Consider the following 25602-nt stretch of genomic DNA (forward strand, 5'->3'; position numbering starts at 1 on the left):
GGATTCGGCACATTATATTTGACGATGTCTCATATTGACATGAATACAGCCAGGCAAAATATCCAAACAAAAAGGCTTAACTAGGTTAATTAGGCATGTCAGGATAATTAGCTAAGTTATTGTATAATGGTGGCTTGCTCTTTAGACTATTGAAAAAAATGCCTTATTTTGACCTTAAAATGGTGTTTAAAAAATTAAAAACTGCTTTTATTTTAGGCAAAATAAAACAAATAAGACTTTCTCCAGAAGAAAAAACATTATCAGACATACTGTGAAAGCTTCCTCACCCTGTTAAATACAATTTAAGAAATATTTTAAAAAGAAAAAAATTCAAAGGGGGCTAATAATTCTGACTTCAACTGTATCTGGCCATTTCTGACTGATAGTAATCTTCACGCCATGATCAATCCCATGATCTCCTCCACTCCACTAGTGTTTGATGGTAAAGGCACGTTCACGTTTTACCGGATCCGGCACTTCATATTTGCCGATGTCTGATATTGACATCAATACAGCCAGGCAAAAGATCCAAACACAAAACGAATCATTTAGCCGACTCTTTCCTTGAAGAATCAATTTTAAACATGGTGCACTTTCAGATTTAAACCTCGACTGGAGGTTATTAAACCCTCAGCACATGGTATACTGTGATGTTGTGAAAACTATCTTTAACTTTTTATTCCCCACAGCCACAAATCTGGCCATCTCTGACTGATAGTAATCTTCCTGTAATGATCAATCCCATGATCCCCTGCACTCCACTAGTTTTTTAAAGGAAAGGCACGTTCACGTTTTACCAGATCCGGCACATTATATTTGACGATGTCTAATATTGACATCAATACAGCCAGGCAAAATATCCAAACACAAATGCTTAACTAGGTTAGTTTGGTTAATTAGGCATGTCAGGGTAATTAGCAAAGTTGTTGTATAATGATGGTTTGTTCTGTAGACTATTGAATAAAAAAAACTACTTTTATTTTAGGCAAAATAAAACAAATGAGACTTTCTCCAGAATAAAAAAACATTATCAGACATACTGTGAAAGCTTCCTTACCCTGTTAAACACAATTTAAGAAATTATTTAAAAAGAAAAAAATTCAAAGGGGGCTAATAATTCTGACTTCAACTGTATCTGGCCATTCCTGACTGATAGTAATTTTCACGTCATGATCAATCCCATGATCCCCTGCGCTCCACTAGTGTTTGAAGGGAAAGGCGCGTTCATGTTTTACCAGATCCAGCATTTCATATTTGCAGATTTTTCATATTGACATTAATACAGCCAGGAAAAAGATCCAAACACAAAATTAATCATTCATTCGACTCGGAGTCGACTCTTTCCTTGAAGAATCAATAAATTTAAACACAATAAAATTTCAGACTTAACTCTCGGCTGGTTGGTATTTTAACCTCAGCACATGGTATACTGTGGTATTGTCGTGAAAATGATCTTTAACCCCTTATTCCCCACAGCCACATATCTGGCCATCTCTCAGTGATAGTAATATTTACGTTATAATCAATCCCATGATCCCCTGTGCTCTGCTAGTGTTTGAAGGGAAAGACGCGTTCACGTTTTACCGGATCCGGCACTTCATATTTGCCAATGTTTCATATTGAAATCAATACAGCCAGGCAAAAGATCCAAACACAAAACGAATCATTCATTTGATTCTGAGTCGACTCTTTTCTTGAAGAATCAATACATTTAAACACAGTAAACTTTCAGACTTAACTCTCAGCTGGTTGGTATTTTAACCTCGGCACATGGTATACTGTGGTATTGTTGTAAAAATTATCTTTAACCCTTTATTCCCCACAGCTGCATATCTGGCCATCTCTCAGTGATAGAAATTTTCACGTCAATATCAATCCCATGATCCCCTACGCTCTGCTAGTGTTGGAAGGGAAAGGCACGTGCACGTTTTCCTGTATCTGGCATTTCATAATTGGCGAGGTCACGTATTAACGTTGATACAGGCAGGCGAAAGATCCGAATACAAATCAAATCATTCAGTCGACTCTTTCCTTGAAGACTCAATTGTAAACATGGTGCACTTTCAGATTTGACCCACAGCTGGATGTTTTCATTCACTTAGTGCTGTGTTAAACACTACATGGAAGGTCATTTAAAAAAAATAATAGGAGCTCCTTAAAATATCTTTTGTGTTCAGAAACTCAAACCTCATTTTTAAAGCCGCTATACAACAACTTTGACAAATGGTGCTATTGGTAGAACCATGAGAGGCTTTCAGTATGTTAGTCCACATATGTTTTTACTATAAAAGTGAATTCACTACAATGTCAAAAGCTTGTTATAAATCACGTCTGTGCTTTTCTGAGTTCAACAAGTCCCATGTGGGGGTCCTGCAATACTTGCTTAAGAGGCCTTGGGGGGAGTAAAAGTTGAGAACCACGTTATCTTCAGCAAATACACAATGTTAATGCTGGTTTAAATCTAGACAGGGTCTCAATGGGGTCTCTGGTTGGCCGTGGCGTGATAGAACACACCAAAAAATACACTACAGAATGTTTTGGTGTGTGATTAATTTTCTGATACGTAAATACTAGTTTCTACTTTATGGTTCCTGCTTATTTATTTTGATTCCAAATGCATTCACTTTTGAAACATCTCAATTCTAGCAACTTAAGAAAACAGCAAACAAAATGAAACTACTCGTGAAGTAAATCTTCACATTTACTTTGAGTTGTTTTGGCTGCCAATACCTGATTACTTGAAGAAAACACAACACAATTATTCGGTCATTACTGAGCTGCGTTTCTTTTTACTGATAAACACAAAAGAAGATAATTTGAAGAATGCTGATAACCAAAAATTGATGATCTTCATTGAATTCCCCGGTAGGAAAAAAAAATACTATAGAAGTCAATGGGATACCAACTGTATCTTTTTAACAGGGGTGCGCTTTCCGAACAACGACGTAACTCGCGGCTGAACTATCATGGTACGATGCATCGTTTGGGAAAAGAACGATGTAGTGACGAGTGTTTCCCAAAACGCTTAGTTTCTCTGTCGCAGATCCATCGATTGAATCATGTTAGTTATAACGTAAAACGGCTATAATGATGCTCTAAACGGGGCGGAGGAACTATTTCTTTATAGAAGAACCCCGTCATTTCTTTTTGCAAATTATTTTGTTTTACACAGACACACAATTAAATAAAATCCAATATTAGATTATATTAAATTATCTATATTAACTGAAATATAAGTAAAGGGCACATATATGTTTCCTTTACAAATATTATTGAGAATGACATATCTTATTCTAAAACATATCACTTACAAAAGCTCACACCTATTCTAATATCATATATAAATCATATAAATAAATACTTAGGCGATTTATTATAAAACGAAATGTAATATTTATTATATATTAGGAAATGAAAAACTCATAATTTAATAATTATTTTAATAATACTAATGATGATCATGAGGATGATGCTAATTATTATTATTTTTATTACAATGTATTAAAAATGAAAAAAAAAAATCACAATTTAATAATATATTTAATAATAATAATGATGATGACAATAATAATAATAATAATAATAATAATAATAATAATAATAATTATTATTATTATTATTAAGAAGGGTATTGTTTAGTTATTTATTATTTTTTAGAAAAGTTTACTTTTACAATTCGACACTTGTAAACTACAGCAGAAAGTTCAAACCAGCGGGCCCATGTCATATACAGTACAGATACTTAATCGATAACCCACTATAAATTAAAATAATTACCATATGCTCTTTGTTTTCACAAGCTTTGGAGACGCAATATAAATTCCTATTCCTATTTAATATAAATAATAGGTCACCTACAGCTTTCCCCATGAGGCTGTGTTCAAAATTACATCATGTTTACAATTGTGCTCCCTTCGCAGTGCACTTTGAAAGCATTGAAGATCGCTAAAACTGAACTGTAAAAATAGTTAGAAAGCAAATGACACCTAAAAGAGATGACCTTAATGCTTTTTTATTTTTAATCATTCGAAGTTTAAATGTTAGAAGTTTAAATGCTATTCCTTGAATAGGGCATAGGGGGAATAGGTGGAAATAAAACACAGCCAGGAACTACGTTTCAAACAAAAGCTCCAGAGGTGTATTTGCGAGTGCTTAAGTTTGCGATGCAGTTTGCGAATGTGCGTTGGAGCGACGGATTTGGGAAACGGCAAATCAACAAACTTTTTGTAACGACGGAACTTGCGACCTTAGTTGGCTAACGACGGTTTTGGGAAACGCACCCCAGGATAGTTCACCAAAAATGAAAATGATCATTATTTATTCATATATATATTATTAATTATATATATTAATATATATATTATTAATTTAATTAATTTATTAATATATATATTAAGTTTTTTTCTTGTGCTGAACACCAATGAAAATGTTCTAAAGACTGTTGGAATCTGGTAAACACTGACTTTCATACTGTCTGTTTTTCCTATGGAAGTCAATGGCTACCAGTATACATCATTCTTCAAAATGTCTTCTTACAATTATGTTTAGTAATTAAGCAGATGCTTTTGTTCAAAGCAACTTACAATTGAGGAGGCATACAGCAATTCAACAAGAAGAGGCAATACACACAACTAGGCATGGGACAATAACCGTTTTCAATGTATATCGCGGTTTGAAAAAGTCAAGGTTTTAAAACCGCCAAAAATTTCTGTAATACCCTTCCTAAGGGATGTGTAAGATTTTTTATTTACTTCTTTTTTTTAGGACAACAGTAATAACAGCAGAAAAGATATCCAAAGACGCCATTTTAAATTGTTAAGAAATCAGTGTTTTTGAAACTAATGAAGACAGCAGAAGTCAATGCTCATTTTCATGATTTAGCCTGAAGTGTTTACTGCTCTAAAATATTAAAAATCTTTCAAAGAATAAAATAATTTGTTTTCAAAGAGGAAAAAAAAAAGTTTTTTACCCAGTGATTTAAAAAGAAAATATTTCACAGCAGTAATCACAATACCGTGATATTTTTATCCAAGGTTATCATACCGTCAGAATCTTATTCTGGCCTATGCCTACACACAACAAGTGCTGATTATAAAACAGTTAGTGCTCAGAGAATTAAGTGCTCGAGTTAGAAGGGGGGAGTGTTTTTTAGAGAAGAGTGTTTCTACAGGTGGTTTGTCAAGCCCCCTCACCTGTGTGAAACTTACTTTATAAATGCACAATGTTTTTTTTAAAAGATGTTGAGAAATTGTTAGGAAGTCTCTGGTGCAAAACTGGTGCTACTGTTGGGTAAAGTGTCAATGAAATGTGTTTTCTTCAGGTGGTTAGTAAAGCCCACTCACCTGCGTGAGCAGTGGCGGACTTAGGCCCCGTTTACACTGCCAGTTAAATGTGACCTAATTCTGATTTTTTGCTCATATTTGACACAGATTGGTTCTGTTCTATGAACATGCAAACACGAAAAAAACACATGCATTCGGATATTCAGAGATCGGTCTGCATGTATAGTTTTAAACGACGTTTTACTCAAAATCATTTAAAACAATAACATGCAGTCACACAGCCAAGTATAAAGTGTTCATGAAGATGTAACTGTTTCGATTTTTTCAATATACATTCAGATAAAATAGAAAATAATATTTGGATTTAAAATTCCCCTATATGAATTGCATATACTTGATTATATCGATTCTTAACCCTCTTAAAACCGACACATGAACAAATAGTCGGGTTATTCACATTCTTTTGGGACTGAAATGTTTATTAATCCTGCTATCAAGATCCATTTTTATAACATATAGATGTTTTTAGAAATTTATTATGTATCATATTGATACATCAGGCCTTTTGGTAACATTTGTTTTTGCTCAAAACTATTTTAATTTTAGTTAACAAAAAACAGTTTGCCCATAATGTTTTGATAAAATAGAACATTTTAGGCAGGTTGTCTCGGTTTATTTTTTACACTAAACATTTTACAGTCTTTTTATTTGAATTTGTAAGAGGTGTAATAGCAGCTTCAGTCAATTGTTGAACTTGAACCCGCATACCTCTCAGTAAATGTGTAATTGCGCCCCTGAATTTACCATGCAATAAATTACATTTTAAAATAGAGACCACCGATTTTATTAAACATATAATTCGGATTGAAATACAGAATTGTTACCCAAGTTTTTTTTTTTATAAACTTTTATTTAGAAAAAAAGAAATGTACAATATAAATCAGGAAGTAATCTGTATAAGACTAGAATACAAGAATATGCAATTACAAAGTGATAAGAACAATAAGTGAAAAAGAAAAAATGAATAAAAAGAAAAGGAAAAAAGAACAAAATGAAGAAAGGGGAAGTACAAAATTAAATTAAATCAAGAAATACAGAAAGCATTAATTACTAACATACTGGAAGCATGATATTTTCATAAGTTTGTTACCCAACTTTTGATATGTCGAGATCAAGCGAATATTACGTCATGATCATGAGAAAATAAGAAAGAAAATAAATGTACTAACTATGATGTCATATTTGCTTTTTTTATGATGTCATCATTGCTTTTGAACAAGATGGAATTGATTCAAAAACATGGTTTCTTATACAACTAATAATATTACTTGGAAAATACCATATCCATGTCAAGAAATGGGCCAAAGCTAAGCCAAATTGTGTTCATTTTATAAAGGAGATTAAACAATATGATACTACATTATGTAACATAAAATACAGAAAAGCTAAAAAAAACATATGAGGCATTAAGTAAATTTCAATTGATAGAATAAGTTTATATATATATATATATATATATATATATATATATATATATATATATATATATATATATATATATAATTATTATTATTATCTATTTATTTTTCTACCCCTGGCATCTGTTTATACTTTGTATAACTGAAAGAATTGATTTTCTTTTATTTTATTTATTTTTATTATGTTCATAACTGTTGTGAGATGTATCTCATGTACTATGTTTGTAAATACTACAATAAAAATAAATAAATAAAGATAATAATAAATAAATAAATATACTAACGCATGGTCTCCGAGGACTTCGGTACCAAACTTACAAAACGTCAAGTCTGAGTGGATATCCACTTCTCTATTGCCATGTGACCTCCAGTTCTTCTCTCACACTTCAGTTGCCAGTAACTTTCTAATCTCTCGGGTAAATTTACGAACTCCTTCATTCCTTCAGTCCGCCCCCATGCAGCACTAAAGTCAGAGAGACGCGAGCGCGCGCTTCATTACACTGTACCTGCCGGTCGGGCGCTGATCAAATCTTCAATCATGGCCAAATCTCAGTCGAGGCGATGCTGCTTTTGTTTACTCGCTTTAGTGTGCACTGCTGCAATTATCTGCATTTGCATACTTTTCAGCAAACAGAAATGCGACTTTACTCGGGCCGCTGTTTCTGCGGACTCTCTCATGTGCTCTGACATCGGCAGGTAAGACATGCGCGTTTTCATTATGATGACGCTTTCAGCATTGATTTGTATGCAATTTAGTAGCATATAATACAGCATCACTAACTAATTACAAAGAGAGTATAGATTCAGTGCGAGCTGATAGACGGTAAAACTGCATGTCAGTTTAACAGCAATGTGTTTATATGCTGTGGTGCATTCATAAAGACATAATGCTGAATATATCGGACAGTAATCAACAATGAACATGCTGACAATGAGATAATCTGTTTAAGAGATTACATAATGCAGCCTTACAGAAAGCCCTGCAGACACAGAGTTTGGATATACACTTGGACTGAATGTGTCAAAGTATTGATAAAAAATAAAGGTTTCAAAAGAGTTATTTAATTTGTATTTGGGTAATTTTAATGTAGCTACAATTTACGTTATTAACAAAACATTAACTAAAGCTATAAGCTCAATAAATGCCTAATTACAGGCCTGTAGCCATGGTGAAAGGAGTGGGCAATTATACGCCTCATTTTCTATTTAATTATGAGATTTAAGCACTCCCCTTTGGTGACATTTTAAGCAATATCCCAAGTGGTGTAAAGTAACAAATTAAAAATACTCAAACTACTGTAATTGAGTAGTTTTTCTCAGAAATTGTAATTTACAAAGTAGTTTGAGCACTTTTACTTTCTCTTGAGTACATTTTTAGTCCATATATTGGTACTTTTACTCCACTAATTTCCTTCAACCTGCTGTCACTACTTTATTATTTCCAATCTATGGAGATTAGAAAAATCAGTAACACTTAACAATAAGGTTCATTAGTTAATGCATTTACTAACATGAACTAATCATGAACAACACATGAACAGCATTTAAAATTCTTAATTAAACATTTACTAGTGCGTTATTAACATTTAAGCTTGTTAACATTAGTTTATGCACCATGAGTTAACATGAACTAACAATGAACTACTGTGTTTTCGTTAACTAACATTTATTAACATGAGTAAATACTAGGGATGTAACAATATTGTAAATATCGTCATACCGCAATAGTAATTTTTTTCAATATTACCGTAGGCGCATGACTCAATAAAACTATATTTCTGAGAAAAGTTTGCTCAGGCGAATGATGCGAACGGGAGGTAGCGGGAACTACAATTCCCATCAGCCCAGGCGTGGCCATCATCATTTGCGGTCTGTTGTCACTGCAGATCCAGTAATGCGGAAATGGAGTGTGCTGCTAGTAGCGGGAAAGAAAAAGAGCTGGAAATGATCGAACCTACAGCGGGTTTTAAATCAGATGTGTGAAAGCATTTCGGTTTCTTTCTAAAAAGATATGAAAAAGGAGAAAAGGTGACCGACAAAGAAAAAACAATATGCAGGCACTGCCAGACTGTGGTGAAATACAAGTTGGGGAATACAACTAAGACAGTCATGGGCAGGGCCGGTTCGTCCATAGAGGAGGCCTAGGCGGCCGCCTAGGGCAGCAGTATAGAAAGAGCAGCGTCCGCGACACTTCCCTTACCACTCGCGTCCTCAGTTTTGTTTGCGACACCTCCCTCAACACCTGCGTCCTAAGATATATTCGCGCATAGACGACAGAATAGAGAGGGCGGCGTCAGCGACACCTCCATCAGCACCCGCGTGTCCTCAGTTATATCCGCGCATGGGGCGGCAGAATAAAGAGCGCAGTGTCCGCGACACCTCCCTCCCTCCCTCAGCACCCGCGCGTCCTCAGTTATATTCGCGCATAGTGCGCCGGAAAAGAGGTCTGCGACACCTCACTTCATTTTCACAACCGGTCACTTTTGTTTTCACATTGGGGTTGAGGGCGGCGTGATCGTCCTCTGCCTACAGCGGCAGTTCAGCTTGCTCCGGCCCTGGTCATGGGGACTGCAGAATACAGCACACTGTTCAGATTGATGCAGACATTGACTTGTACCACAAAGAGACCTCTATCTCACTCATGGCTTGTCCATGTGGGGGAAAGACAATGCACAGCGTTACCCACTGCGGTCAACCTTGACTAGATCATATCTTTCTGTCCCAGAAACCTCAGTCCCAAATGAGAGGGTTTTTTACTGTTGCAGGGGACATCGTAAATGCCCAGAGATCTCAGCTTTTACCAGATTATATTTATATGATCATTTTCCTTAAAAAACCCATCTCTAAGTAAGTGATTAAATGTTGAATGTGATGAGTTTTCAACAATACTAAATTGACACTTTATTTTTTTACATGGTTTTATAGTTTTTTGTTATTAAAATTGAAAAATTGAAGGTCCTGTTTCGAAACTTACAGATAGATGGCTAATTTGTATGTCATTGATATGTTCAGTGCTAAGGTAAATAAACACTTTTGGCATTTTTTTCGAGTCTTTTTATTAGTTTTGTTTTTCCTGTAAATTATTCAAGAAATACCGTACCGTGCCATTCATACCGAGGTATTACCGTACCGTGAAATTCTGATACTGTTACATCCCTAGTAAATACTGTAGTAAATGTATTGTTCATTGTTTGTTTATGTTAGTAAATGCATTAATTAACATTAACTAATGAACCTTATTGTAAAGTGTGACCAAAAAATCAGTCCTGTGATTCCTGTCCAATCAAATCACACATAGAAGGTAAATCGCATCATAATGAACAACCTCAAGACATTGGCGATTTACAATTTCAGTGTTGTAGTGAAGAAGAAGCTGAGCCGAAAGGCAAAGCTCTCGATTTAGCGGTTTATCTACGTTCCTACTCACACTTATGGTCATGAGCTTTGGGTCATGACCGAAAGGACAAGTTCTCGGATACAAGTGGCTGAGTTTCCTTCGCGGGGTGGCAGGGTACACCCTTATAGATAGGGTGAGGAGCTTTGTCACCTGGGAGGAGCTCGGAGTAAAGCCGCTGCTCTTCCACATCGAGAGAAGTCAGCTGAGGTGGCTGTTTCGGATGCCTCCTGGACGCCTAGAGAGGTGTTCAAGGCATGTCCCACCGGGAGGAGGTCTAGGCGAAGACCCAGGACATGCCTGAGCGACTATGTCTTTCGGTTCGCCTGGAAACGCCTCAGGATCCCCCCGGAGGAGCTGGAAGAAGTGTCTGGGGAGAGGGAAGTCAGGTTGTTATCACCTAAGACTGCTACCCCTGCGACCCAGCCCTGGAAAAGTGGATGAAAATGACACAGGCCCGGATTGGCTAATCGGGAGAATTCCCGGTGGGCCGGTCTGTTTTTTGGCCGCGAGGGTTGGTGTCCCTAGCTGCTTGAACTCTCAGCAGTCGCACTTTTTTAATCTATTTGTTTTTTTGACCATAGCTTTACTTTTTTTATTCATTATTTTGCCGCAGCGCCGCTTATTATTTATTGTCTCGCAGCCCCGTGAGCAAAATGCAGGCTGCAGGTTAACTAACGTTAATGATGATGATGTAATGTAACTATCGACCTCAAACAGCGGCACCTTAGTGAATATAAGAATTCGAATAATTGATATTAATGAATAATACACCTGCTCAATTAAAATCAAATGATTGACTACATTAATAAATCTGACATAACTTGATCAGAAATCTAAAAAGAGGAGAAAATGATTGAGCCATCAAAGGAAAATAGTGGTGTCACAAGTCAAGTTTTTTATAGATGTAGTTATAGTGCCATTGTGGTCCAGTGGTAAGCACATTGCATTTCAACACTGCGGACCCGTGTTCGAACCTCACCTGTAAAATTATTATTAATTTTTTTTCATTTTTATTGTAAAGACATATAATACTGTCAGGGTTGTTGCACATTTGAATTTCTAAAGCAGCTGTTTTCTTGAAAAAGACGTGATAGTGAAATTAAAAACTGAATTGGAATCAGTCATGAACTGAGGTGGGCCGGTCTGGCTTGAAACTCCAGGGCTGAAAATGAGTCCCACTCCGGCCCTGAAATGACATGACATTACATAAATAATAATATTTTATTTGATTGTATATTAAATAATATTTAATTATGCTTAAATTGTATTTGTTTAACTTTCACCATACAAAATATGGTAGAAAACAATGTTATATATAGCTTAGTTACAATTTATACTTCTAGATATTTATTGCGGGCCTCCCAGATTTCCTGGGGCCCTAAGTGGCCGCTTGTCTTGCTTATTGGTTAAATCCGTCCCTGCCCCTACCCAACCCTAAAACAGATCTGGAGTCTTCTACTAATATAGTTGATTAACCATGTGGATGGATAATAATAGACTTCTTAGTCTATCAGTAGTCACAGCAGGCCCCTACTGGCCCATATCTATAAGCTGATAACCACTATTAATTGAGTGATAACATTCAACATGGGTGCAGTAATTTTAAATAAAAGTTACTTGTAAAATGTTTTTTCAACATGGTTGTGAAAGATCACTTCATTTAGGTCAGTGTATGTCTTCTTGCACAGCTGGATGTTGAACTCATGAAGAATATTTGGTTGCATTTTCCACAACTGATTAGATAAAGTCACACCGAAGCGACAGCAAACAGAGGATTCTGCTTGGTTTTAAAGCTTTTTTTCAACGGATTATTATCACCATGTTGGCATAGCAAACAAACTAAGGCAAATGAGCTCATTCATAGGACAAATTCTGGAACTTGGTTAGTTAGGGAGGGATAAAATTTTTTTCATTCACCTGGGGCCTCATGTACGAAGACTTGCGTGGAAATCTTACTAAAACATTGCGTACGCACAAAGCTGTAAATGTGCGTACGCAGAAAAAAATTCAGATGTATGAAACACTGCGTACGCCGAATCTCACGCATATTCTTTTGTACATCTGAATGAACGTGAAACTGAGCGCAACATGCACGAGCACAAAACCCCTCCCTGCCTCCTCCCCCGTATGAATATGCTAATGACTATGCTAATGGAAAAACCTAACGAAAAAGCAACGGCAAAAGCAAGCAAAAAGAGAAACTTTGAACAGAATGTGAATTGGAGGTGCTCCTTTCGGAGGTAGAGGAGAAAAGCGGTGTTATATGCAAGTTTGTTCTCCAGAATTAACAACAAAAGAAAAAAATAGAGTGGGAGAGTTTAGCTGATGCGGTTAACACAGTTGGGTCTGAACATCGCACTGAGTGCATTAAAAAATAAATAGTGTGGTTTATATCTGTAAAATGTTGCAGGACGCTCAACAGTTTCAGTGGCGCTACTCGTAAGACGCATGTGATCATGAATTGATACGTTCGAGCATGATCTCGGCTCGAATCCAGCGTCTGATGAACTCTTTCTTGTTTTTTCCCCCGCTACATATCAGATTTTGCCAACTATTTATCACGAGAAAGACAAGTAGGAATCATCAATAAGTTCATATCAATAAGCATCATATTTTATTTGCACATTTATTGAATGGAAATGTTTCTGATTCACGCATGCAAATTCATCTTCAGATAGTGTCTTTATAGCAATGTGCGTGCAGTAGATAGCTCAGATTACATTGGGAAAACAGGCGACCGCTGCAAATTGTGCTTTAATGTTTAGCTGCTCAACTGTATGGTATGGAAACCTTATATACCTGCTGAACCCGTCTCATACAGCTGCCATTGCAAGGCTCAGACACTGTGTAGAGAGCAATTTAACACAACTGCCTCTAGGAGTCGCCAATGGAAATAAAACAGACACGCACAAAAAATGTGCGTACGCCTGCCAGAAAGCTGCCAGAAAGCTGCCGTGAAGCTGCGCACATTCCCACGTTCAGTTCATTGTTAGTAAATCCAAACGTGAGCGATTCTGAGCATGAAACCTGGCGTACGCAAAGTTTTTGTGCGTACGCAGCGTTGATACATGAGGCCCCTGGAGATTATATTTTAGGAACAGCCTCTCACAGGGGAACAACAGAAAACTGACAATGATCAGCTCAGCTACACTTCATGCGCTTTATTCAGAGTTGAAAAAGAGTGAGTGAATAGTCACTCCATTTAGTTGCATTTATTAACATCAACAAGAGTTTGTACTCAGAAGGAAAGATTTGTCTTGTGTGTGTGCGTGTGTGTGTGTGTGTGTTTTCCTTGTATGTGTATGTATGTATGTATGTACATATGTGTGTGTGTGTGTGTCTTTTCCTAGTATTTCCTTGTATCGTGAATTATGTAGCCAGAGGTAGGTACTGTACGGCAGCATTTCATCTGTAAAATAAACGCAATAGGGAGGTATGACGTCGTTCCTTTTCGTGCTTACTAGCTGACCGCTTACCTCAGTTTGGACGGCTTTCCAGCTGTTACCAGTTTGTCCTATTCCAGAAAGTGGGTAAGACAAAAACAGAAGCCAAGAAGTGAAATAAACAAGTAAATAACAGGGTGAATGTGGTAAAATCTGAAAACATGGTTAAAAAAAAAAAACACACACACGTCAAGCCATGAGAACCAAACCCAACCGAACCGAAAACCGTGTTAAAAAACCGAGGTACAGCTGATGCGAATGGCGCTCGTAAGAGAAATTTAGGATCTCAAAAAGCGTACACAGTGGCCTCTGGTGGATTCGCGAGAACACAAACTGCTATAAGATATATATATATATATTCATTATTATATTGACAACCGTGCCATTCAATTATTCATTTTCTTGTCGGCTTAGTCCCTTTATTAATCCAGGGTCGCCACAGCAGAATGAACCACCAACTTATCCAGCAAGTTTTTACGCAGCGGATGCCCTTCCAGCCACAACCCATCTCTGGAAAACATCCACCCACACACATTCACACACACACTACGGACATTTTAGCCTACCCAATTCACCTGTGCCGCATGTCTTTGGACAGTGGGGGAAACCGGAGCACTCAGAGGAAACCCACGCGAACGCATGGAGAACATGCAAACTCCACACAGAAACGCCAACTGAGCCGAGGTTCAAACCAGCGACCTTCTTGCTGTGAGGGGACAGCACTACCTACTGCGCCACTGCCTGACTTCCTAATATAAAGATAGATAGATAGATAGATAGATAGATGATAGATAGATAGATAGATAGATAGATAGATAGATAGATAGATAGATAGATAGATAGATAGATAGATAGATAGATAGATAGATAGATAGATAGATAGATAGATAGATAGATGTTTTTACAGTGTAGAGTGGAGTCAAGGTTCAATAGAACTTAAATGTTTTTCACAAAATCATCAATCCCAATAAAAAAATGTAAAAAACGTATGTCTAAGCATCTTCTCTATTTTTACACTGGTCTGTCAGTACACTGGTCTCCTGCCAATCAAAACAGGATCAACCAGCTTCACAACGTAAAGTCATGCTCCTAGTTTGGCACATTTTCATCCTCATTCAACGTTTCCTGCATTTTCTGCCAGAGAATTTCCTTGTTCGGCGTACAGAGCTTTTATGAGTGCATTTCAATGAACTTGGCTTTGATTTTTTGTGTGTGGTTGAGCTTTAACCTGCTTTGAACGGATACAGAAAGGAGTTGGCATTATCCTGAGAGAGAAGACGTGTTTGTCCTCATTTGGATTGATGGCATGTGATGTTCGCACACACATTCGCACTTTGTCAAGCAAAACAGCATCTGAATGTGAAAGAAGCAGGGAACATTGCGTCTCCGTTACCCAGGGTCACTTTGCAGTGGGTCATCATCACATCAATAGAAACTGGGCTGTTTTTTGTGGGTTCTTTCGTCTTATTCTACTGATTTAGACAGGCTCTCTTCTAATGAAGACTGTTCTTGATCTCCTGCAGTGATATACAAGTAAATGCTGGCTTTTGGAAAGTTGTTTTGACATTTCCCGCCATTTTGTGTGTTAGCGCAATATGCTAACCTTGAAACAGACACCATGTCTAAAACAGTTTTATGCATTTTTTCACAAAATTATGTACATAAAATAATGCTAAACTCTTAAATGATTGAAAACATTTGATTCTGTTACTTTGTTAATGGTTTAAAAAGTGCAACAAACAATAAATGAGTTGACATTTTCCACCATTTTGTGCGTTAGCTCAAGTTTTCTGCATTTTAATCATAAAAATATCCCTGCTAAAAAATCCAGCCTAAACCAGCCTAGGCTGCTTGGCTGGTTTTAGCTGGTTGACCAGCCTGGTTTTAGAGGGGGTTTGGCCATTTCCAGCTTGGTCTTAGCTGGCAGGCTGGAAAATGACCAGCTTAATCCATCTAAAACCAGCTTGACCAGCCTGGTTTAAGCTAGACATAGCTGGTTTTGGCTGGGCTCCCAGCCTGGCTAGGCTGGTCAAGCTGGTTTTAGCTGGTCATCTCCCAGCCTGACCAGCTAAGACCAGGCTGGAAATGGCTGGAAACCAGCCTGGAAATGGCCAAAACCCCTCTAAAACCAGCCTGGTCGACCAGCTAAAACCAGCCAACCAGCCTAGGCTGGTTTAAGCAGTTTTTTGCAGCAGGGATTGACATAAAACAAAGCAAAATATTTAATGTGATTGAGAACATTTGATTCTGTTGCTAATTATTGTTTAATTTATTGACACACTTTTTAAACTTGTAAGTAACAGTTGACTTTTTCCACCATTTTGTGTGTTAGCATAAGATGCTAACCTCAAACCAGATACCGTGTCTAAAACACAATTTTATGCATTTTGTATCATAAAAAAATATTCACATAAAATAATGCAAAATGCATAAATGTGATTGAGAACATTTGATTTTGTCACTCATTTAATGTTTGTTGCACTTTTTAAACCATTAGTTGACAGTAACAGAGTTGACATTTCCCGCTATTTGGTGTGTTAGCGTAAGATGCTACCCTCAACCTAAATTCTGTGACTAAAACACAATTTCATGCTTTTTTATTTTAAAATATTTTCATAAAATAATGTGAAATGCTTAAATTTGATTGAGAACATTTGATTCTTTTACTCATTTAATGTTTGTACTTTTTAAATCACTAACAAGAGTTGACAGTAACAGAGTTGACATTTCCCGCCATTTTGTGACCTAATGCAAACTGCTAACCTTAAACCAGACACCATGTCTAAAACACAATTTTACACATTTTTATTTACATAAAATAATGCAAAATATTTAAATGTGATTGAAAAGATTTGATTCTGTTACTAATGTATTGTTTGTTACACTTTATAAACCATTAACAGAGTTGTAAGTTGCAGAGTTTTCATCTTCCTCTTATCATGTTTTATACATTTTATCATTAAAATATTTAAATAAAATTAAGCATAATGTTTAAATGTGATTGAGAACATTTGATTCTGTTACTAATTCTATTGATAAACTTTTTAAACCACTAACAGAGTTGACATTTCCCGCCATTTTGTGTGTTAGCATAAGATGCTAACCTCAAACCAGATACCATGTCTAAAACACAATTTTATTCATTTTTATCATAAAAAATATTCACATAAAATAATGCAAAATGCATAAATGTGATTGACAACATTTGATTTTGTCACTCATTTAATGTTTGTTGCACTTTTTAAACCACTAGTTGACAGTAACAGAGTTGACATTTCCCGCTATTTGGTGTGTTAGCGTAAGATGCTACCCTCAACCTAAATCCTGTGCCTAAAACACAATTTCATGCTTTTTTATTTTAAAATATTTTCATAAAATAATGTGAAATGCTTAAATTTGATTGAGAACATTTGATTCTTTTACTCATTTAATGTTTGTACTTTTTAAATCACTAACAAGAGTTGACAGTAATAGAGTTGACATTTCCCGCCATTTTGTGACCTAATGCAAACTGCTAACCTTAAACCAGACACCATGTCTAAAACACAATTTTACACATTTTTATTTACATAAAATAATGCAAAATATTTAAATGTGATTGAAAAGATTTGATTCTGTTACTAATTTATTGTTTGTTACACTTTATAAACCATTAACAGAGTTGTAAGTTGCAGAGTTTTCATCTTCCACTTATCATGTTTTATACATTTTATCATTAAAATATTTACATAAAATAAAGCATAATGTTTAAATGTGATTGAGAACATTTGATTCTGTTACTAATTCTATTGATAAACTTTTTAAACCACTAACAGAGTTGATATTTCCCGCCATTTTGTGTGTTAGCATAAGATGCTAACTTCAAACCAAACACCATGTCTAAAAAACAATTTCATGCATTTTTATCATAAAAATATTGACTTAAAATAATACAAAATGCATAAATGTGATTGGAAACATTTGATTCTGTTACTCATTTAATGTTTGTTACACTTTTTGTAACCACTAACAGAGTTACAGAGTTGACATTTCCCACCATTTTGTGCATTAGCGTAAGAGGTTAACCTCAAACCACCAGATACAATGTCTAACAAACAGTTAAAATAAATGCTTAATTATGATTGAGAACATTTGATTTTGTTACTAATTGTTGTAGAATTTAATGTTTGTTGCACTTTTTAAACCACTGACAGCAGTGGTGTTGTCCTTGCTATACACACACCTATATTCAGTACGCTTACCCCCACCCCCGTCCCCCTCTTCAGTTTTCTTTTTAAAATTTTCCCAAAAATTGTTTAACAGAGCAAGGAAATTTTCACTGTATGTCTGATAATATTTTTTTCGTCTGGAGAAAGTCTTATTGGTTTTATTTTGGCTAGAATAAAAGCAGTTTTTAATTTTTTAAGAACCATTTAAGGACAAAATTATTAGTCCCTTTAAGCTATATTTTTTCGATAGTCTACAGAATAAACCATCATTATACAATAACTTGCCTAATTACCCTAACCTGCCTAGTTAACCTAATTAACCTAGTTAACCTTTTAATGTCCCTTTAAAGTGTATAGAAGTGTCTTGAAAAATATATAGTCAAATATTATTTGCTGTCATCATGGCAAAGATAAAATAAATCAGTTATTAGAAATGAGTTATTAAAACTGTTATCTTTAGGAATGTGTTGAAAAATCTGCTCTCCAATAAACAAAAATTGGGGGAAAAAATAAACATGGGGCCAATAAATCAGGGGGTTAATAATTCTGACTACAACTTTAAATCACACACACACACACACACACACAAAATAATAATTATTACAGAAATATAGAGGTTACATGCCAATTTTTATTTAACAGAAAACACAAACAAGAATAAATAAATAAATTAGACGATTATAATAATTAAAGCTAAAGGTCTATTGTTGTTCAACTTTGGTGGCCTGTAACAAATAAAAAAATGTGATGTTTTAAGTTCGTTAAAAAATAAGGTTAGATGAAATGAAGAGAATAAACAATAGACAATAGTGTTCAACTCTTAAAAACCTAGAGCTGTTTTAGCTATTATTATTAAAGCTATTATTTTTATTTTAACAGTCAGCATCAAGTGTCAAATGTTAAAAAGTCACGTGAAAAGGTTGAAAAGTCCTGTGAAGTGCTTTAAAATGTGCATTTTTATACGATGTTTGATGAAATTTCAACCGAAACATGGAGAGGGCAAGACAGAGTAGCTCCTCCCCTTTAAAAAAAACAGCCAATAGGGTTTTGCTTTATCACAACTCTGCCAGTGAGAGTGGTTGAGCTCAAGTGCAACAAATGAAAAGCCAATCAAAAGAGGAGGACGGGGCATGTCAGATAGTAGATGGCATTTGATTGGTCAGAAGATTTGAAAAACTAAATTATGAGGTGATGTCAAAAAATTTGCATTCCATTTTGGGTAAGTTACATGTTTATATCTGATTTTTATCTTCTAAGTGTGACTTTGGTCCTTGTTTGGAAGCATAATAGCTTATAGATATACTTAAAACTACCATGCTGATACTATCATCTAAAAAAAACGTAAGTCCTGTGCTGTCTATAGTGGTTACACCTGAAATATCAAAGGACGAATTTGAGATTTTCATTTTAAAAGCCACTGCATAATGTTACTAGTCATCCAGCTAGCAAGTGATCTAATCTCTAATCTCAGCTTTCAAATTTAATGCCAAACACCCAATGCTTGTCGTCTTGATAGTATTGTTTGACTTCATAAATGCACACACTGTGACAATCTGATAATGTGGATATGAGTGATGAATCAGCATGTTATTGACTCGAGGAGGTGTTGTATCACGTAACACTGATATACTCGTATAGGAATTTTTGTGTGTTTTGGGATGTTACATTTCTTCCTTCAGTGCCTTTAGAAAGATCTCAGATGTCCTATTTTGAGTTCAGGACATCCTGTGAAATGAGACATTCGAGCTCATCCTTTGTGGTGTGTATTCCCTCATCATCCTTATAAGTCAAACGCAGCATGCAGAAACAGATAGCTTGACGCTCATAGCGAAACACTGATCTAGAAAGCAGGGGTTGTGTCTGATTGAGCACGTGTGTGTGCGTGTGTGTGTGTGAAGGCTGGAAATCCTCAAGGTTCATTGAGCTCTCGGGTATCTCTCCTCCTCTGGCTCAGACTTGTCTCAACGCTCTAATTTTTCATTTTGACACAAACGCAAGAAGGATCAGGGATAGATTTGCATGGTATATTTGTGTATGTGTCGCGTTCTCCTTCCAGGCTCCTTGGATGTAATGATTAAAAAGCACTTAAGAAACACACACTCACACACATTACATTATCTCTGGTTAAACTTTAACGCTGTTTTAGGTTATGGTTAACTTGAGTGTGCTTTTGTTCAAAACAAGCTTCGAGTCATTTAAACTCTGCAGTACATCTAAACAAAAACATTTTATATTGCACCAAAAATTTTTGGAGGAAAAATTTTTGTTTTTAGTTTTTTTAAAAATGCATAATTCATGCACATTAAGAGCCCTATCATACACCGGGCGCAATATGGTGCATGATATGTTTGGCGTGATTTGTTGCTATTTTCAGACCAGCGCAACCCTAATTTTCACATTTTGCACCAGGTTGTTTAAACAGCAAATCCATATGCGCCACTTTGTGAACTCGTAGGTGTGCTGGTCTGAAAAGAAGGTGTGTTAAGGCGCATTGTTGGTGTGTTGCTATTTTGAAGAGCTGAAATAGACTGCGTTCCATTTGTCCAACTTTAACCTGGTCTAAAGTCAAGCACAGAGTGTGTTAGTTATGCGACAATGCAGGTTCACACCAGTGTTCACACCAGACCCGGAAAGCATGGATAAACTGTGGTATTCGCACGTAAAATAGACGCATGAACATTTTGGGCCCTATCATACACCTGGCGCAATGCGCGATGCAATTGTTGTTTGCTAGTTTCAGCTTGGCGCAAGAGTCGTTTTGACGTTTTGCACCACACTGTTTAAATAGCAAATGCATTTGCGCTCATATGTGCACCCATATGTGTTCTGGTCTACATATTATTAAACATATTATTTTCATGCAAACATAAATATAAAAACCATGTTTATTTATAATGGTTTGCTTTTGTATTTTGTCATTATTATTAGTAGTATTTATTATATGCATATTTATATTTGTTTTATTTAAAAAAAAAAAAGCTTAGATTTGCCCACCTGTCAGGTTTTAGACCATTTGGGGCACAGCATGTGTATTAGGATATAACTCAGCTTTTTGACCACACTTCGTTATTATTGTTCATTTATTCGTTTGTGTAAAATCAGAACGGAATTTAGAAATAGTTTTGAAACAAATCTTTGCACTTAACAAACAAAATTAATCATGTAAGCCAATGGATGTCTGTGCATACAATTCCTTATGCACGAGAGTGAAAGTGAAAGTAAAGAATGAGGAGGCTCATCTCTCATTCTCGCGTTGCAGAAGCTCTGTTTAACTGTTTTCTAGCTAGTGAAATGCTCAGTTTTTCCACCTGCAAAGTCCGCCATGTAAATAGCAAATGCGCTTTGGCACAAAGCAACTGACTCTTAAAGGAAATGGGAGATGAGACTCTGATTGGTTTATTCTCAAAACACACATTACGAGAATAAGCTCAACCCTGTTAGACCATGCGCCATGGCGCAAAATGGATTTTTCCATCCTTAAAATAGCAAAAGTGGATTCTGACACGCCCTTAATGCTTTTGCGCCGTGTGCTTTGGATCGTCAAAATAGAGCCCTTTGAGTCCACTCGCTTCATTCGTGGATCAAATCCGCTTGTCAAATTCACTTAACAACAGACGTGGATTCAGGTGATGGGCAGGGCTTCTGTCTGCCCGCTGACTAAGGCTTCGTTGCTAAATGGCTAACATGGATTTTACTGAGAGAATAACAGTGTTTAAGTGATTTATGAAGGTTAAAAAACAGCATTGATTCATTTGGAGCCGTGTCTGAGTCCACTAGATCCTTTCAGAGGTGCACCCAGCCTGTGTGTTTGTGAACTCCTCCAGAAACTTAACCTGGATGATGGAAGCTTTTAGCGGTGCTTCCGACTGAGCCGAGCCCAGTTTGATGACCTGTTGTCCGTGTCAGCAGGAGTATTTCCCCCAGGATACCAACAACAGGTGCTGCGTCATAAGCATGCCACAAGAGCTCAGACAAACTTAAGCTATTCACACATTGTGTCAATCACTCAAAATGCTCAACTCGTGCCGCTTCATTAGCACAAATCGAGTCATTCGCGCCTATCGCGCCACAGAATGTCTATTCAGGATGTTAGGATGTAAATCACTCGTGATTGACACTTGTTCTGCGTCTGGTGTGAACGCAGCATCACACATTGCTTATGGGGCATAAGAACAGGACATGTGTTTGGATATAATGTGTTTTTTTTCACCATACATCATAATTTTTATTAATTTATTTGTTTGCTGGAAATTAGAACTGAATTTAGAAATGGTTTTGAAACAAATCTTTGCACTTAAAAGTAATTATATATGTAGGCTAATGGATGTCTTTAGTAGACTGCAGACAACACCGTTTCCTTACTCCACCAAAGTAAAGGAGTAAAGAGTAAAAGTAAAGTAAAGAGTAAGTAAAGAGGCTGAATGGAGGAGGCTCATTCTTTATCCTCACGCTGCAGATGCTCTGTTTAACTGTTTTCTTGCTAGAAGCGTTCAGTTTTTCCACATACAAAGTCGCCATGTAAATAGTGAATGCGCTATGAAGCGACGCAGCTGAATCTTCAAGGGAATGTGAGATGAGACTCTGATTGGTTTAATGCATGTTATGCTCCAAACACACCCATAACTCATTAAAAGAATAAACAACCCTGTAGACCATGCGCAGAACATATACATATATATATATTGATGTCACTTTTCCCAATTTTTCAAGGTTAAAAGTTGTTGGAAGAAAGATTAAAGTGCCATAACGTAATAATGAAATGGAGAAAAATAAAAACATGAATCAGAAAATACCGAAAATTGCTAACTTACAGATATTTTTAACCTTTACCTTCAAAATGGCATAAAAAAAATCGATGACACGACTTGGATGTTGTGTTTGCCAGCACTGTTAAACATCTGAAACGTTTTGCTCACTGTAAAATCCCTCAGCTAAAGTCTGTCATCACAGTGGTTCAGTATTATTCCTATTATATCCTTCAGCTTAGTCTCTGATTTATCAAAGGTCAACCCACAACGGAATGAACCACCAACTATTCCATCATATGTTTTAAACAGTAGATGCCCTTTCACCCACAACCCAGTACTGGGAAACACCCATGCACATTCACACACACACACACACACACACACACACACACACACACACACTCATACACTATGGCCAATTTAGTTAATTCAATTCCCCTATAGCGCAACCAATTCATCCAGAGGAAACCCCTGCCAACACAGTGAGAACATGCAAATTCCACACAGGAATACCTACTGACCCAGCCGGGACTTGAACCAGTGATCTTCTTGCTGTGAGGTGACTGATTCAGTATTAGCATTATTATTATTATTATTTTTATATAATTTTTCCCTCCAGAACTGTCTTGAGCATCTGTCTGCACTCCAGAAGAGTATCTCACACCTCCAATGTGTCTTGTCCTCAGAGGCACAATTATTGTATTGAAATAGGAAAAAAAAGGCCCGCAGTGGTTTCTCCTACTGCTTTAAACTGGTTTGGTGCCAGTTTATGGGGAGATGACTATTTTGTTCTCTTTGACTCATTGGATGGAAACGCTGCTTTATTCACCGTCGTATGTTATATTCCAGATTTCATTTACAAAGATTCACTTCCAGCATCTTTGAATGGAAAAACAGCTAGTGTTGTCATCTGTAGAGCCGTTTATAGCTCAAATGAACTCATTTCATAATTGAGATTTCATAACTGATTAACTTCACATGGTCGCTGACCTGAATCATTAACACTGAACTGAACTAAGCTGAATAATCACATTGTTGTCTTGTTAGAGCTACTTAACAGCAAATTGTCCTTTCTGATTATCGGGTGGCATTGTTGCTTGTTATTTTCACATCCATTACTTTGAAGCTGCTTCAAAACAACCTGTATTATATTAGGAACTATTAAATATGATATATAAATTTGAACTTAATAGGATTGTTCACACAAAAGGGAAAATTTAGCCGTCTACTCACCCCTCACTTCGTTGAGCTTCTTCTGTTAAATACAAAAGAAGATATTTTGAAAAATGCTGGAAATTGGCAAAGATTTCCATAGTATTTTAATATACATATCAGTTACATGCATTTTGCAAAACAACTTTATAAACGTTCAAGGCTTGGAAACACTTCAGAGTGAATAAATGGTGGAAAAAATTATAATTGTTGGGTCAATTTAAAGTTGCCATAAAATCAGAATTTATTCTTCGTATTTTTATATATTGGTGCTTGTTATAAATTATGAGTCTGTGCATGTCATTATTTTGTCAAAATGAATATGCCCTCATAAACATTAATCAAATACCAATACTTTCCCTCCCCCTCGAAACAACTTCACTTAGTCATTTAGGCCAAGACTATCAGTCATTTAGTGTAAGACTATCAGTCATTTAGGCCAAGACTATCAGTCATTTAGTGCAAGACTATCAGTCATTTAGGCCAAGACTATCAGTCATTAAGTGCAAGACTATCAGTCATTTAGTGCAAGACTATCAGTCATTTAGTGCAAGACTATCAGTCATTTAGTGCAAGACTATCAGTCATTTAGTGCAAGACTATCAGTCATTTAGTGCAAGACTATCAGTCATTTAGTGCAAGACTATCAGTCATTTAGTGCAAGACTATCAGTCATTTAGTGCAAGACTATCAGTCATTTAGGCCAAGACTATCAGTCATTTAGTGCAAGACTATCAGTCATTTAGGCCAAGACTATCAGTCATTTAGTGCAAGACTATCAGTCATTTAGGCCAAGACTATCAGTCATTTAGTGCAAGACTATCAGTCATTTAGTGCAAGACTATCAGTCATTTAGTGCAAGACTATCAGTCATTTAGGCCAAGACTATCAGTCATTTAGTGCAAGACTATCAGTCATTTAGTGCAAGACTATCAGTCATTTAGTGCAAGACTATCAGTCATTTAGTGCAAGACTATCAGTCATTTAGTGCAAGACTATCAGTCATTTAGTGTAAGACTATCAGTCATTTAGTGCAAGACTATCAGTCATTTAGTGCAAGACTATCAGTCATTTAGTGCAAGACTATTAGTCATTTAGTGCAAGACTATCAGTCATTTAGTGCAAGACTATCAGTCATTTAGTGTAAGACTATCAGTCATTTAGGGCAAGACTATCAGTCATTTAGTGCAAGACTATCAGTCATTTAGGGCAAGACTATCAGTCATTTAGTGCAAGACTATCAGTCATTTAGTGTAAGACTATCAGTCATTTAGTGCAAGACTATCAGTCATTTAGGGCAAGACTATCAGTCATTTAGTGCAAGATTATCAGTCATTTAGGGCAAGACTATCAGTCATTTACTGCGGGACTCTCAGTCCTTTAGGGCAAGACTATCAGTCATTTAGGGCAAGACTATCAGTCATTTAGTGCAAGACTATCAGTCATTTAGGGCAAGACTATCAGTCATTTAGTGTAAGACTATCAGTCATTTAGTGCAAGACTATCAGTCATTTAGTGCAAGACTATCAGTCATTTAGTGCAAGACTATCAGTCATTTAGTGCAAGACTATCAGTCATTTAGTGCAAGACTATCAGTCATTTAGGGCAAGACTATCAGTCATTTAGTGTAAGACTATCAGTCATTTAGTGCAAGACTATCAGTCATTTAGTGCAAGACTATCAGTCATTTAGTGCAAAACTATCAGTCATTTAGTGTAAGACTATCAGTCATTTAGTGCAAGACTATCAGTCATTTAGGGCAAGACTATCAGTCATTTAGTGCAAGACTATCAGTCATTTAGGGCAAGACTATCAGTCATTTAGTGCAAGACTA

The 25602-nt window shown here is 36.2% G+C and overlaps 2 protein-coding genes across 3 annotated transcripts in view; one reads left to right on the forward strand and one right to left on the reverse strand.

The window, feature by feature from the left end:
- The window catches only part of cabp1b (calcium binding protein 1b), a 206213-nt gene that overhangs the window by 142258 nt on the left and 38353 nt on the right, over positions 1 to 25602 (reverse strand). The window lies entirely within an intron of this gene.
- Positions 7079 to 25602, forward strand: part of ggt5b (gamma-glutamyltransferase 5b) — a 56281-nt gene continuing 37757 nt past the window's right edge. The window contains exon 1 of one of the 2 annotated variants that reach the window (XM_087271399.1): positions 7079 to 7456. In XM_087271399.1, the coding sequence (XP_087127525.1) occupies positions 7299 to 7456 (158 nt within the window). In that variant the 5' untranslated portion in view covers positions 7079 to 7298. The remainder of the gene's footprint in view (positions 7457 to 25602) is intronic. The other variant, XR_015501534.1, reaches the window with a different exon arrangement.

Source organism: Danio rerio, chromosome 10 (assembly GCF_052040795.2).
Source record: "Danio rerio strain M-AB ecotype USA chromosome 10, GRCz13ab, whole genome shotgun sequence".
Taxonomy (NCBI): Eukaryota; Metazoa; Chordata; class Actinopteri; order Cypriniformes; family Danionidae; genus Danio; species Danio rerio.